Genomic DNA, 16,603 nt, shown 5'->3' on the forward strand with positions numbered 1-16,603 from the left:
AGTTAACAACTACCCCTAAACCCAATATGAAACTAACAAAGACATGCTTAAATCAAATATAATCCCATGGAATGGAGGTATATGGTCACCCATAGCCCTCTAACCAACACATGCTCTTATATACTCTAACACTCCCTGTCAAGCTGAAGTATACACGGAGCAAAAGAAAGCTCCAGCTGGGACCAACAAGAACTCCAACGAGCACAGAAAACTCTAATCAACCATCATAAAGCCATCAGCAACGAACAACACCACCACCAAAAGCAATGAAAGCCCTTCCAAAGAAGGCACTCCAATAGCAATAAAAGCCCTTCCCAAAGAAGGGACTCCAACAGCAACGAAAGCCCTTCCCAAAGAAGGCACTCCAACAGAACTATAGCTCCCAATAACTATATCAAAAGCATTCACAAGCCTCAAACAGAGATCTCCCCAAACAGATGTCGCACAAAAAATTCCAGAGATAAATAGGCAGAATCAAGTTGTTGGGGACTATACAACATCAGGTTGTTGAATATACCAAACAACATCAGATTGTTGAATATACCAAACAACATCAGGCGCTAAATATAACCATCTTCAAAAGATAAAATTGTTGTTGAGGACACACACGAGCAAATACTTCTTCAAACGAAATAATCTTGACCAGACAATATATCAAATCGAGCAGAAAATAATTCAAATCTCCCTATCAAGTGTAGTAGTACTTATGGACTAATAATTTTCAACAACCACCATCACAAACGATGATCATCGTGCAAAATCCCATAATCAAGAGCACCACAATAAATAAATTTCCAATTTCCCTTTTACGGTAGCAAACCTGAACAAATAACTCGAATTACCATGAATTCAAATGCCATTTTTTTTAAAAAGGTGCAACCCCCAAATTGATGCAATCTAGGGGTCTATAAAGCAATAATATTTCTAATGCATAATCCCAATGTCGATTCTGTAATTCTGGCCACACCCATAAATCACCAAAACAAGATAATAGCAAATTCGTAATTGATCCCAAGTGTACCAAATAGGGTGGCAAACTCGTAAATAATGAGCTCTCAATTTAACAATGGAATGGCAAAGCCAAAGGATAAACTTGGAAGGTACAACAAAAGATGGACATAAAGGGATAAGAGAAGTAGTGAAGGCCAAAAGGAGAAACTCAAACAAATAGGAAACCAACAAGATAGAAAAGGAAAAAAGAACAACTCACGATTGTGAGGTTGTCTTCAACCTTACGACAAGAAAAGTCATTTCTTCTTCCTTATAATAGGAAAAAGAAACCAGCAGAAACATAGAACAGAAACACTTACGCTAGCGTCCATCCCCTTCTCAATATAAATAATCCCTCTGAAAACCTGATAATCCTCATCTCGCTGCTCCATTTGAGATCAGCGGAAGAAGACCATCCTGGGTTCTTCCATAAAATGAAACCAGCAAATCGATAACGTCTTCAACCTTTTAATCCCCAAAACCAGAGATGGAATTCACTCAGCGAAGGGGGATGGTAACCATGGCAGCAATAACAAAGTCTTCAGCAGAGAAACACCAACGGAAGCAAATCGAAACAAGAGAATTTTCTTCCTTAGTCCTCAAGAAACCAGCAGTGGCACTGGCACACTTGATTCCATAGCAAATAGTAGCAGACCACTTGATTTTATCAACAATTTTTTTAGAGCAGAGCAGGTTCTGGTTGAAGACAATATAACCAGCAAACCAATTGACACCATGCTTCCACGACTCCAACAGAAATCAGAAAACCAAATCGATGGTTCAGGAATAAATTTTCAGCACAGCAGTAGCAGCAATAGGTATGTTCTTCATATAATTCATCATCTTTATTGAAACCCAAAACCCTAGTTCTTCTTCTTCTAAGAACTAGAATTTCACCAGCAGCATGAGACCTTGGAATGACTCTCAAACCAGCTACTGGTTATGGCTCTAATGCCATGAAAAGACTTGAGAACCAGAATTAAAGAAGAAGAAATAAGAGAGAGACAAAGAGATTGGTATAACTTGGGAGTCACAACCATGTGGTTGGGAATGCCCCTTTCATTCAATATCTAGACTGTCTATTACAAAGTCAAAACACAAATAGGAAAACTAGAAGTCATGACCAAAAAGGAAGCCAACTCTAACTTAGCTAACTACCACCCTAAACAAATAGGAAACTAACAAAGACATGCTTAAATCAAATATAATCCCACGGTATGGAGGTCTATGGTGACCATAGCCCTCCAATCAATACATGCTCTCACATACTCTTACAGTGTACAAGGAGGCAGGGTTAAACAATGGGCTAGTTTCTTTGGCCCATTATCTCATATGGTTTCAGAATAAATACGGGCAACACACTAACATGTGATAGAGTATATTCCAAACATCCAAAAGGTGATTAATAAAGCAACATTAATTGATTGTTGTAATTTAGTAGTCTGATCCAAGTAACCCTTTCTCCTCTAATCCATCTCTGAATGTATGTTCTAAAATATCTTTAGTCATCAAAACAGCAGTTAAAGTGGTCTTTTGTGATCTGGATTCTGAAAGCAAAATAGAGATTATCCTTTCTGTGGGAAAGTTTAAACTTTTGGCCTGCTGATCAGAATCAAAATGGTCATCTGAGATTTCAAATTAGGAATGCAAGATTGTGGTGTATCCAACATGTTCTATTTTTCAATTTCAAGATAAAGCAAGATAATGACAGGAAATACCAATGAGAGTACATAAAAAGGACAAAAATGGAGAGGCACAATTTCCAAAATATAGCTTTAAAATGAAAAGAAAGTATTAAACTCAGACCTCGAAACAAAAGCAACAGGAATGATTGTCGCATGATATCCATTCACAACATCTGCAGCCAGTTGTGAAAAGTTCTTCAGCAGAACCACACAAGATATCTGAGCACTTCTATCACCAGTATGCAACCCTACAGTGTCTTCAATAAACTTCTGTGCCTGAGAAGGAGCTGAATGCTTCAATGTGACTCCACAAGCACTTGCAAAGGCACGTTTTGCTGCACTACTTTTCTCCTCCTTAACGGCAGGAAACAAGATCTTCAAAAGCATGCTTGTGAATGGTTTTATATCAGCACCGACTTTTTGAACAAGTAAGGTAATAAAGCTAGCAACGCCAACCCTGCAACAAGGATAATATGAAAAATCAAAAGAACAAAGCATATTAAATCTGCATTAAGACATGTAGAAAAGAAAGCTCCATTTCTAGGAAAATTTTCCATGGCGAAGACACAGCTATATTCTAATCCCCAAGAGAACTAATTATCACTGTTTCAGCTATTAAATGAATACAGCTATATGATTTCTCAACTCCAACGGCTCATACAAGTACAATATTTTTTTATTTTTTTTGACAAGTAACAACTTTATAATAAGTATCACTCAAAGATGAGTCCGATGCCAAAACGGCCAGGCAAAAGATTCCAAGTCAAAAGAGAAGGCCAATAATCATGTAAACCAACTAAGCACAATCTTTATACGATGCATTTGTTGGATATATGTGTCAATCAAACCCAATTTAAAATGTTTAAAGTAAGTTGTGTTATAATTTTGAGTAATTGGTTATCCTCAGTTTATACCTTCAAGTGTGTCAACTAGGGACAGAATTTGGCATTCTATATATAGGGTTGTCGCATTGTGTATTTTCATAATGTAAATTCAAAATATAAATGTGAGTATTCATATTGTATGTGTATCGAACTAGATCATCTTGAGAGTCAAGCACGGAATTCAGTCAGTTGTTTAAGCAGCAAGATTCTCTTTTATAGTTGTTTATGTTCCCCATAACTAAGAGGTCCTTACCATTGCAATTGGAATTTGAGCATTTTGGTGTACCAAAGATTGATGCCTACACTGACTATTTATCAGTATGCTAGATTCACAATGTTAATTTGTAAATGGAAGAGATGCTCAACATGGAATCCACTTCCCGAACAAGGTGAATATATTAAGAGAATTAGTTTACTTTGATTGGACAAAATTCCGAGCTTGGTGGAAATTTTGTAAATTGTTTACAAATGCGTTAAAATATTATTATTTAATAATTGGATTTCTTTTAATAGTTTTTATACAATTTTTATGCCCAATCTATGGTGAAGATTCTCTAAATTAGCTATTCTGACGGATTAGGGTTTTTTACAGCAATTCTTTTCATACCCATAGATCCATTATGTGATATTTTTAAGTGGAGAAACTCTAGTTATTTCTATAACTCAAAGGGGTTATAACTTGTAAGTTTTATCCATCGTAAGTTGTGCTTATGAGTATATAATTTCATTTACCTAAATAGGGATGTAGTTTTAAGTAAATAAATCTATGTTCTCAGTTTGAGTTAGACTTATATTAGGCAACCAAGGTATGATCACCTAATAGGATCCGACCACTTGACTTGTAGTATGCTACAGGGATACTAATTCTTGCATAGTTATAAAATAGTACAAAAGGGGGCACCCCTCTTATGTTCTTTTATCTCTTCTTTCTCCATTGACTGTGAGTTAGAGTTTTGAACCCTTGAAGAGTGTACAGAGATCATTTGTCGCTGTTCTTCTCCTGCAATCGTTACAAGAGGAATATTTGTGTCTTCCCTGTGTGCATCTTTAGTTCAAGGTTATATTCATTTGGAGGGACTGTGATTGTGGTACAAGGACGCCGCATTCAAAACCTAGTTTTGTATGTCATTCGAATTATTCTAATGCCTGCAAGAAAGGGTTCATGATAGAATTTTTTTATTTGGTACTGCCACCACCAACTTTTTGCACACCAATTAGTATCAAAATCACATCATCTGAACTTGGCACAAATTATAGAGTTGCATGAGCTTATTGAATTTATTGGCACTAAAGTAGTTAAAAAAAATAATACCTTCTTAACCTGAGCCATCAATACAAGAGCTACTGATGCAGAAGCAAGGTTCCAGCATCACTACAAAAGGAAGAAGAAGAAGAAGAGGCCAATCTAGCCTGCGGTTCCAGAATCTAGATTTTCTGCCACTTGAGGAATTATGCCTACTCAGGTCATGGGATTCTGTTATTAGTCGCTATTAGACAAGATTGGATTAGGATACGTTAATTCCATTACTGTTTTGGTTCTCTTTTCATTGTTATTTCAGAATCCTAGTTAGTATAGCTGGTCAACTGGAGGAGTTTGAAGTCTGTTCTTCTCTTCCCACTCCCCTCTTGCCCCTTTTCAGGTCAGGATTGTCATTAGTCTTTTTTACATGTCATGTTTGGGTTTTACAGTTATTATAAAAAAATGTAAGGGCATCAGACTTTTAAACCATGTGGCTATTCTGTTTCATTGATTGGTTGATGATTGCAAGTCCTGCAATATTCTATTAGAGTTGTGTTCAGTTTGCGTTCAGTAATATCTGGATTTTTCTCTCTGGAATTGTCATTTTCAGAATTTATGGCTGATTACTGCAAATTCTAAACCTGCTATCAACAGTACTTGTAGAAGGACTCTTCAGAAAGTCACTATTCTCTTCACAGAATCAGACCTGATTTTGCAGATCTAACAGAAGTACCAAACTGACCCATCAAGGCATCAACCACCATTTTAGCCCATATTGAGTTGTTTGGCTTAAGCTACAGACTACAGTATCGCTATTCTGGTTCTGTTTTACTGTGTCTGTAGTCCTGCTGTTCTATCTTCTATTAGAACTTTTCTTGTTGAAGATTAGCCCACAATATTTGGAATCAGAGCAATGCAAACAATGGAGAAAACAGGGACAATGATATTAGCAGTTTATATAAATCTATCGAATAACTGGCTGGAGTGGTACGGCAGTTAATCTGAAGATGTTGATGTTCTGAAACAGCAAAGAGGAGAGGCTTCTAATGCTCCTGAATCTGATAATCCTGATATTCCTGGAGAAAAACAAGGACACACTCAGCTGCTAACAACATCGCAAGGATGTTAGGTACAGCTGCATATAGACCATTCCCACAAAGGATTTCTTTAGAAGATGAGTGATTAGGCTCATCTCTCGGTAAAACTTTACAGTCCTTACATGACCTCTTGTTGGACCTTTTAGTTAGGAAGAAGTCTATTTGGCTGATATGATGTCCACTTTTGTAGGTAACTAAATGCTCCTCTCTCTTTTCAAAGGCAGTGTTCACAATGGATAAATCATAAGTTACCGCAAAATCTAAGATTGTAGTCCCCTCTTCGATCCTCACCCCAACTCCGTAGCCTCCATACACATCTTTATATCCTCTACGATCCCTCCCAACATGTCCATTCAAGTCACCGCATATAATAATTGATTTACCTTGACCAAAGCTTTGCACTAATCCATACATGTGTTTCCAAAACAATAGAGTAGAATACTTCACCCCCAACTTGGGCTGCAAGACATGTCCAGAGAGGCAAAGAAAGCACGGCCTCTAAAGTCCAAAACCACTGTATCTTATTATCAAAATTAGCAAAAAGATGAAGTTTATATCATTTCATCGACATTATTCATGGAGTCAAGAAATGTAGCCCCATTCTCTATCCAAGCCATCAACTCCCCTCCCTAACATCATCCTCGAAACCATTCACAGAACATTCAATATTTAGAGGAAAATGTATCAAGTTACCCACCTAAGCCCAAGCTCTAGTGCTGCCACAGATCCATGATCAGTAGAAAACAGCAATTACAAGGTCTACTTTTCCCATCCTCTGCACTTCCTAGTGACATCTGAGCATTTCTTGCTTCTCCATTTACTCTTTAATAATACTGGTGCATAATCATCACAGCTGGTACATTTTGTATCCATTCAGAGAATCTGGTTTTCCCAAATAAACTTACAAACATTAGCAATCCCCCCCCCCTCAATCAATTAGCCAAGATACATGACATGTGACAGACTGACAGCAACGAATTGTATCCATTCAGAGAATCTGGTTTCCCCAAATAAACTTACAAAAAAATGAACATGCCACATGATGGAAATTTAATGCCTACTATATCCACACTACAGCAATTGAGGAAAAATGTAAAAGGATAGAATGACAGTTTTTTGTCAGTTTCAGATACAAACAAAGAAAATACATTCGGCATCACAGTAAAAAAAATTACCGTGATTTAGATATAATAAGCTCTATAAATTTTATATATCAACAAACCTTGTGTTCAGTCCAACCCCAGAGCGAACCAACTGACCAAGGCGAGGTACCAATTGATCCAATGACTCTGCATCAACAACTTTAAGGCATAGGTCAAGAGTTTCCCACATGGGAGAGCCCTTCGCAACTGAAATTCGCATATGCTCAAGCTTCTCAGTCTGGATTCCAATGCTTGCAGCATGCAACTAGTTCATAACCCAAAGGCAAAAAAGTGAAAAGGTAAATGCATAAATAAATTATCAGTTTGGAGACTAGATGAGAATATCAAGGGTCCTCGTCTTCAAGAAGGGAGACCTCCAGTCCTAACAGTAAGAAGATAGATTTTCCAACCTCAACATAATTAAGCCCCTGGTCTTCAAGACTTGACAAACTTTCCAACATGCAGCAAACTAGATCTGGCAAATGTGGACGAATTGCAATCCCAGCACCCTGCAGATAAGTGAAGAAATATATGTACTATGTTGAGAACGAACAAATATACAGTTTGGTATAAACAGTTGAATTATTAAAAGTAAGAATTTGTTAAATTCCAAAACATGATAAAAAGGAGTAAACCAATACATATCATTTTAACGAGTAAACCCCCCCCCGGTCAAATATACTATGTTGGCAAGGTGTCGCCGAGGCGTCCAGATGGCCTAGTGGGGGTCTGGGTGATTGTCGCCTTATTGCAAGCGCAACACTTATTTATGTCAAATACCCTTTAAGTAAACTTAAGATATTATCCATAAATAAGCAAATAGCCCCTATTTGAATCCAATGAAAATAGTTTAAAAATTAAATTCCAAAAGGATAAAAAGTCAACCCCCCAGTCCAAGAACAAAAACTGGATTTCTTGTTTTGGGGGTTATTTTCAACTTTAAAATGGTGTTTTTCTCAATTCTGAAAATTTCATTAACCTTATCCTAGTAAAACATTGCTAAAAACCAAAAGTCCGGTAAAATAATCTTTTGTTAGATGTCCATAAAATTATTTTCATTTAGGCGATTTTAACAGCATTCGCTCACTTAAAATAAGTTTTACTAGAACATAAATTTGTCATTACTAACCAGATTTAAGTAATCTTAAACTTGTCGGAAAGTTTCATGTAAAAATATAATCATTTGACCAGTCAAACTTATTAGAGAACAACAAAATTTCTCTAATTGTTGATTTTTTATGACTTAATGTGACTTAATGCTGATTTTTTTAATGATTTAACATGGCTTAATGTTGATTTTTAATGACCAATGTGGCTTAATGTTGATTTTTTATTATACAAGGTATATGTAGCGTACTAAATAATGTTAGAAACGAGGAAAAATAAAAAATAACACTTGGTCACCTTGTTCGCCTTAAGGCAAGAGACTTGTCGCCTAAGCGCTTAGGCAGCCCTCCAATGCCTTAGTTTGCCTTGGCGTTGTGACACCTATGGCATGATTATATAAATTATCATAATATTATTGCATATTACTTATAACTGCACTTCTTCGTCTTTTCTGCAACTCCTCTTCTTCTTCCTATTTTCCATTATTTTCTTCCTCCCTTTCTCTTTTCCTCCAATTTCTCTGTTTTTCTTTTTTTTTTTCTTTTTTTTCTTTTTTTTTTTTTGCCCCATTTTTCCTCCTTTCAGACAGGATTTTGGGACCAAGGCATCTAGATAACTAGGTGGCCGGTTCCTTGACCCTAGAAATTCACCTGGATGCTTAGGCATCGCCATGACAACTATTCTCTAAACAAAGTTGAACGACAAAACAGAATCCATGTAGCTGACACCAATTAGTTGGAAAAAGGTTTAGTTAAGTTTGGATGGTTAGGAAATAGATTCGATATATGGTGAGGTATATCATTCAGGTTAACTTTAGATTTGACGGATGGCTAATTCACATGACACCCATCAACCAAATTCAGAATTTCTTATCAACCTACATTGAGAAAATTGCAATCCAGTAGACGGTGGACCATACAAGTCCCCCACACCACCGAGTCACAGCCTAACCATCGCTATCGCCAATTTTGTGTCAACACATATGTCACACAGTTCAGCAAGGAGCCAACAAATTTGGGTAAAAGATGATCCTCCAAATTTGGGTAAAAGATAATCCTGGGAATTTGGGTAAAAGATAATCCTGTATGATTCCTTTGGAATATCACACGGGCAGAAGAAAAAGGAAATGCTATAAGTAGAAGTTCCTACTTGAAATTTTAGGTTGGTCATAGGCTCAAAGCACAAAACCCTATGAATATAGAAATCATGTACTAGGGAAGCATATCAAGGGAGTCAGTATCTATGGTTTCCGAATATATTCAACTGAAGACCATAATATTTAAAAACCTACATTTTTTTAGAAAACACACATATCAAGACTAGAATGTCTTATAAATAATTCAGAGCAAGATAGTTGAGGCAACCAGCAATGGTCAACCTAGCCCAGTTTAGCATGCCATGCCCAAGGCCCAAACCTGGACGAGTCCCAAGGTGAGTTGAAAACATCTTTTTGGAATATATTTTTTAATAAAACCTAAAAGTTCTGGACCAAATATGGTCTTATAACCCTGCCAAGATGGCCTAGCCCATTGACTGTGATAACAGAAAATAATGTTAAATGTGCTGTTAAAAGGGAAAAATGATTGCAAACTATCTATTTATCAGTTATCACTTCAGAACAAGCACAATTGAAAACTCTGCCTACCTTTGAGAGCTTCATAACCATTCCTATGGATGCCTTTCTGATATTGGAGACTTTACTCATTATCCCTTCAACTAGCAAGAAAGGCAAAACAATATCCATTGTTTGCCTTGCTTCTGACATTGGGGTAAGTGAAACATCGCATAATCTCATTGTTAATGAACTCACAGCACGGCATAAACTATCTCCTGAAGTCCGTACAGTTTCCTTTATATCATCCATGGCACGAAATGCCGCTGTCCATATTCTATTCAAATGCTTTGATACCTACATGACAGGAATAAACTCATCATGCCTGAGTGCGACCCCAAAGGAAAAAAAATAAAGGGAGAACAAAAACTAAAGACAAATTTATGAAAGAAATATAGAAATTTTACGCAGTTACCCAGCTCAGAATACTAGTGTAATGAAACATGAATGAACATCTCTAAATTATATAGGAATAAATAAAAAAATATCGAATAGACAATTTATGCTGTCACATTAATCTATTCAACTCCAGTGATTAGCTTATATAACCATGCACGATGTTTTAGTGGATAACACGAATGTTGCCGAGCAAGCAATTGCTAAGAAGCTGAACCAAGAGTACATACCTCATCAAACTTACGCCCTTGGACTATATCTGCAAGGGCAAGACAAGAAGCCTCTCGTGAGCGCCAAAGCCTGGATCCACATTGAGTCAATAGATCATCAATAATTAGGTCCAAGTGTTCATCTATAGTTTTCTTTGAATCTGCCACAAGTGACTTCCAGATGTGTGCCATCGCATCCTACAAATGCAGAAACAGCCAAATTATACATGGGCAAGCACTAAAATATTTCAGGAACTTCTGTCCCTAATAAATGAAGACCACAACATCTTAGTACGTCCAGAGACTTCCCCCTTTTTGACAATCACCACTTACTGAAAGAAAAAGAAGAATTACAAAAGAACATGACTCCAAAAAGGGCTACTACTATAAAGAGATACCCAAAACATAAAATACAACAAAGATAGGACCAAATACAACTCCAAATCTTACAATAAGATGTTGTCTTCACTTCCTATAACACAATCTTGGCCTAAACAATCCGTTGCTAGGTTAATTCATCTGTTAATGCATCAACATACGTAGGATTCTAATTAAGTTTCAGCAACACTAATGAAGCATGCATAGATGCATACCACATACCTGCACATTTTTATCAGGATCATACTGGTAACGGAAAAGCCTGGGAATTAGTAATCGTAAGTGTGGTTGAAGAGCATCCCCAGCTTGTTTCGCTATCTTGGAAAACCCAAACGCAGCACCCCTTTTTGAATTTAAAGAAGCTTGATAATTGGCCAGATCCATAAATTTGTAAATCAAGTCTGGTTTTCCCATCTCATTTGCTAAACCGCAGAGCTCCTTGTAGGTGCTAAGTTTCCCTCCAGTAAGACTTTCACCAATGGCCCCATCTTGAAAGACTTCAGAGTTCTCAACAAGCTGCATGACAGAAACTATAGTCATTTATATCTGAATTGATCTACGACATAAGAAAGCTAATTCAGGGCTACAACTTGAAGATGTAACATACAATAGAAAGAAAACAGAAAGGTTCCAAGTGTGGTGGTCAAAGGGTAAGAGGCAGAATCACTGGTGTGGTGGGGTAGATGATATCAGAATGAGTATTGATGGTTGTTTTCAGGTTTGGGGCTGTTGCAGTGGTATCTTGGGGATGACCGGATGACTGATCTGTTTTTCACTGATGGTGTAAAATAATGTGCCGTTCTGTTTAGGAGCATGGATTTATGTATCAGGAATTCGGGGTCCAGGATCCAATAGGTCTCCAACTATCCTGAGCGATATCAGACTGTATAGGTAAATCCAACCCCAATCATGGCCTGTCCAACCAGCCTGGGTTCACAATAAATAATTAGGCAAAACATGCCCATTCCTCCAGGGTTTTGGTCTGTTGAGTTGAGACTTGAAAGGCAGTAACACCGCCCTCCACTACAGGTGTCTCCATGAGTCCCTGTTGTCCAACAACTATACAATGGCAAGTCCTCCATCCCCCTCCCCCCCCCCCCCTTTTCCCTGTTGCCCAACAATTCTACTGCAATAAGTCCTCCCTGCTTCTCCCTCTCTCGTCTCCCAACAGTTCTACTACAGTAAATCCTCTCTCCATGGTAAATCCTCCCTCTCTCTCTTGAAAAAAAAAAAAAGGCAAGGGGGGGAAAAAAAGAGAAATATAAAGGGACTGATGGAGTGTCTTTCTGTTAGCCTGGGAAATGATGACCGGCTCGAAAAACCATTGTAGACTGGAACTTGGATACCGTAAAGCACTATGTAGATTGGTCTATCCAAAGTGGCAAGATCATAACTGTCCCCAATATTGAAACGGTTGAGCAGATCAACCAATACATGCAATACTTGCAACATTGGATATGGTGGTTCTTTCTGCTTCCTTGTTTTTATCCCTCAATTACACTTGTTAGTTGGTTTTGGTCCTTTTCATTGGATATGGTGGTTCTTTCTGCTTCCTTGTTTTTATCCCTCAATTACACTTTTTAGTTGGTTTGGGTCCTTTTTTTTAGCCTTTATGTTTCCTTTTGTATGCTTTACTTCTTTTCTTTAAGAAATTGTGATGAGAGTGAGAGAGAGAGAGAGAGAGAGAGAGAGAGCAGAAGAAGAAGTAGAAGCAAGATCCTTGCTATTTGCACCATTTGCATTTCCTCTTTAACTAAGGCCTCGTTTGTTTGGCAGATAAATAGGAGTGGGAAACTTGTGAGGGTGGGGTCAGCATGTTGTGGGTTGGATTGGCCAGGAAAGAGAAGGGAATGAAATAATGGAATATGTAATTTTTAGTGGGGTGGGATTCTATAGGAAATAGATGAAATAGGAGGAGAGAGATAGAAGCAAAACCAACTTTCCCATGAATAGCGCCAAAGTCCTACCAAATTGGAAGCGAGTGAGGTAGGAAAAAATCGAGTGCCACATCGCAAACAACAACAATTTTATTTAAAGAACTTCTCTGTCAAGTTTCCCACCCCACTTATCCAAACACTCATGTTTGTGGTAGTTTATGGGAAACAAGTACAAGTTTCCCATCCCTTTTATCTTTTCCACTTTTCTCCATCAAACAAACAGAGTCAAACTATGTTATAAACTAGAAAAAGAGAAAACAGAAGATCTACCCACCTTAATGGCTCTTTTTCTCTTCCCAGAACCAGTCAGTGTTCCAACAAGTGCATTTACCAAGTCTTTCTTCATTGATTCATCACCAAGCTCATACACAATACTCATGCCTTGAGATGCAAGCTCTTGAGTAAGCTCATTCTGTTCACCAAGGAGGTGTGAAAATGCTTCCTGCAAAATACATAAAAGATTTGTAAACAATCCATCTGGGAGTAAGAAATTTGCTACTGTAGAACCTCAACAAAATTTCCCTATGTTAAATTTGATCTGTTTATAAGACAACACTTTTGGCCATCCCAAAAGAGAGGAACAAATTTGTTAAAAATGACACACATGCGATCTGACATAGAAGTAATGAGCATTGTTCTTCAACATAATAAACCTAGGGAACTTGTTTATAGCTTCAATTAAGAAAAAGCAGCCAGTAGTGCACAAAATTCTTCGGACTGTTTGGTGTGCATCTAACATGGAGAGCAGATGTTAATAAATTATTTATTCATTGGCCCTTGAAACCCTCTACCGAAGAGGAAAGTGCACTGTTATATTTATACCATAAACAGTGTCAGGCTCTTTGGCTTGGTGGTGGATGTAATGCATATAGTCTGTCGTTATAGGCCTGTGGCTGATTGTAGTGGTTCGTCAGGTTGACAATAGGCACTTATTATAATTAACCATAACCCGTCAATCTTTTTGCATGGATCCTTGCGCTCATCCTTACTTGGAATCCCCATGTAGCCGACACCACTAAGTTGGGATAAGGTTTTGGATGTTGTTGTTGTTGTAGTGTCGGGCTCTTTGGAAGGAGAGAAATATAAGTATTCTTGAAAACAAATGTATGGTTTTTCCAAGAGTCAGTGCCAACATTGGCCGATACCTAATTGAGTTGAGGGTTTTACAGAATTCGTTGGGGTAGATATAAATTCTTCTTCTTCCAGCTGGATTTCTTTGCTTTTTGTTCAGTAGATCACATAGGTTTTTATGAGGTAAAATTGCTATATTAATTGGTAATTATGTATTCTGTTTTCTTTGAAACTCAAACATAATCCCTTGCATATGCTGATTTAAACAAAAAGGAACAGAACAGAAAAGAAAAAGAATACCCAATAAGAAGGATTAAAAGTCCGCTTGTGCTCTACAACAAACTTCAAACATTGAAGACGATGAGAACCAATCCTTCTATTGAAAATAATAATAATAATAATAATAATAATAATAATAATAATAATAATATTCATTTGTTAAGGAAATTATATTTTTTTCCTTTTAATATATTGTGAACGGGTGTGTTTTCAGTTAAATCCTTGTTTGAATCTCTGGAAGGACCAGGTAACCCCCAAATTCTTTTTTCTGAACAGCAACAAGAGATAGCATACTTCCAATAGATCATTTGGCCTCTAGAAGATTCCGTTTGCCCAATTTTTGTTTTCTTTTTTCTATTTTTTTGTTTGGTGATGCTGAATCTGCTTTCCACCTACCCACCTGTTAGTTCACCATCCTGCTCATGAAGTCCTGGTTGCAAGCTTGAGGACATACGGATTGATAGAGTGATGCCATGATACTGCTTCCTACTTGGAAAAATCAACCTGGTTGCAATGCTGAGAAAATTCTGCTCATTCCCGCAGCAGTAACTTGGAGCCTTTGACACGGGGCCTCTAATAATTACTCAGCATTCTGACTGGCTAGCATGGCAAGCTAAGAAGAAAATGATTTTGCAGGCCTTTGTGTCAGCAAGATCAAAAGGGAATGGAAATTGTTCTCTACTCAGTTCTGAGTCCTCTTTTTGTCAAGCTATTCTGGGATTGTACAGTAGTGCCCATCTTCTAATAAAAAATTTTACCAAAGAAAATATTTATGAAGTAACTGAAATTTACTAAAAAGGAGACAATGAATAACATGAAGAAAAGGATAATAACACTGGAAAAAGACGCTAACAAAGAGTGCTCGGAGAAGGGTTAAGATAGAGTAAAGAATGGGTGAACTTCAATGAGTTGACCAACTATATGTTTCATATACAATACACATGCTGATTATGTATTAATTGGACAGTGTGGACTAGCGACTGGCCGTAGTCTACTAAGCATTTTTCATACCCAATCATGAATACATTTAGGGCATCAACTATATTGGAAAAAGACACTTCAGTACTGTGCAGGACATATACTCTGCATTTTCTTATGCAATCATTTATTTTCATGTTTTGCTTCTTTTATGCACACATTGACAAAGAAAATGTTAAGGCCTTTCAGGGACTAGAGTGAAAGATATTATGTCTTCTTACTTAAATTGTCGATGCAGATACTTGAGTAGAAAATACCTTCCTTCCTACTAAGTTCCTCATTCCCTTTCCAAATTGGTTGGATAAAAGTAAGTGATGTAATTGGCAAGCCTGTACAGTTCCTATTCCCAGAGATCCAGTAATTTTTTTTTCTTAGATCACATTTACTAAGGCTAAGTTGTTGTTGTTGTGATTTACTAACTGAAACGCAGGGCACAGGCAGTTAATTAAGTACCACATCATTCTGAAATACAGTGCAGAAGCAAAGCTAAACAGATCCAATAACATACTTGAATTTCAGGAAGCAATTGTTGGATTTTCGGATGATGCCCACAATACATTGTCAGTGAGAGGAGCCACACGCTCCCAGCACAGCGCTCTTCTTTTCTGCTACTGTACAGAAGAACATCAAAAAGCTTTCTAGTTATTACATCTCTGACCATGGTATGGCAATCCTCACTGGCTTCACTCTCTTCAGTGGACATGCGCCTTGATGGAAATGAAGGCACATCACCAGTTAGAAACCTTGACGAGAGGGAAAGGGATGTATAATCTGTTTTGAGAATCACTTCAGACGTCACAGGAACCCCACCCCACAAAAATGAAAGAGCCTCTCCAGCAGCGAAGAGTATTTCTTCAACCTGCAAGATCCGTAACTGCATACAATAAGAGTTTGTTCCGTATATGGCTGATATGTAACATTTAAAGAGTTAAAAAATATTCAAATAATGTCAAACTCTAGTCATTTATCATTGTTTCAAGATAAGTTCCTATATGTAGTTACATATTTTCTAGAAATTTGGGATGCTTATTAGTTATACACTAAGTGTTATCATCCCTTTGATTTTCGAATTTTGAGGTCTGTCAGATCTAGTTGGATTTCAGGATTTGAGAACTTCTTGCTGAATTGAAGCAAAATAATTTTTTCATTGGTAAAGTACAATGTAATGGAATGGACTTTTTTTTTTTTTTTGGGGGGGAGGGGGGGGTGTAGTTATTTCACATAAAAGGTTAATTTTCCTCGTGTTTGGATGTGATGCAGATTTATGTAGGAACCACATGTTTTTTCTTGTTGAGAAAAATGAAGAGTTGGAATGATGGAAGATGTTTCAAAAATATATGTTTTAAGATAAACAAAGGAAAAATATAAAAATTAACATAAACAAGGAAAGGGGTATTAAGACTAATAACCAAGAGATATGGCAAAGCAACAATTTTTGGAATCTGGATATAATAATCTAAACAATGAGGCTGGGAAGATTAAAGGGGATGTTTGGACTAGAGTTTTGATCAAGGTGGATAGAAGGCAGAGGCACTTGTTTGCCACATGACTGACATACCATTAAGTGCATTTTTTTTCCTTTTTTTTTCCTTTTTTTT

General features: G+C 37.2%; 1 protein-coding gene across 2 annotated transcripts in view; it reads right to left on the minus strand.

Moving 5' to 3' along the window:
• LOC122089466 (proteasome adapter and scaffold protein ECM29) overlaps positions 1–16,603 on the minus strand; it is a 53,127-nt gene that overhangs the window by 20,634 nt on the left and 15,890 nt on the right. For both annotated transcript variants that reach the window (XM_042659218.1, XM_042659219.1), the window contains exons 6-13: positions 15,514–15,864; positions 12,952–13,119; positions 10,963–11,256; positions 10,384–10,560; positions 9,791–10,054; positions 7,449–7,547; positions 7,119–7,303; positions 2,797–3,132 (exon numbers count right to left, since the gene is read on the minus strand). In XM_042659218.1, the coding sequence (XP_042515152.1) occupies positions 2,797–3,132; positions 7,119–7,303; positions 7,449–7,547; positions 9,791–10,054; positions 10,384–10,560; positions 10,963–11,256; positions 12,952–13,119; positions 15,514–15,864 (1,874 nt within the window). The remainder of the gene's footprint in view (positions 1–2,796; positions 3,133–7,118; positions 7,304–7,448; positions 7,548–9,790; positions 10,055–10,383; positions 10,561–10,962; positions 11,257–12,951; positions 13,120–15,513; positions 15,865–16,603) is intronic.

This window comes from Macadamia integrifolia, chromosome 9 (assembly GCF_013358625.1).
Source record: "Macadamia integrifolia cultivar HAES 741 chromosome 9, SCU_Mint_v3, whole genome shotgun sequence".
Classification (NCBI taxonomy): Eukaryota; Viridiplantae; Streptophyta; class Magnoliopsida; order Proteales; family Proteaceae; genus Macadamia; species Macadamia integrifolia.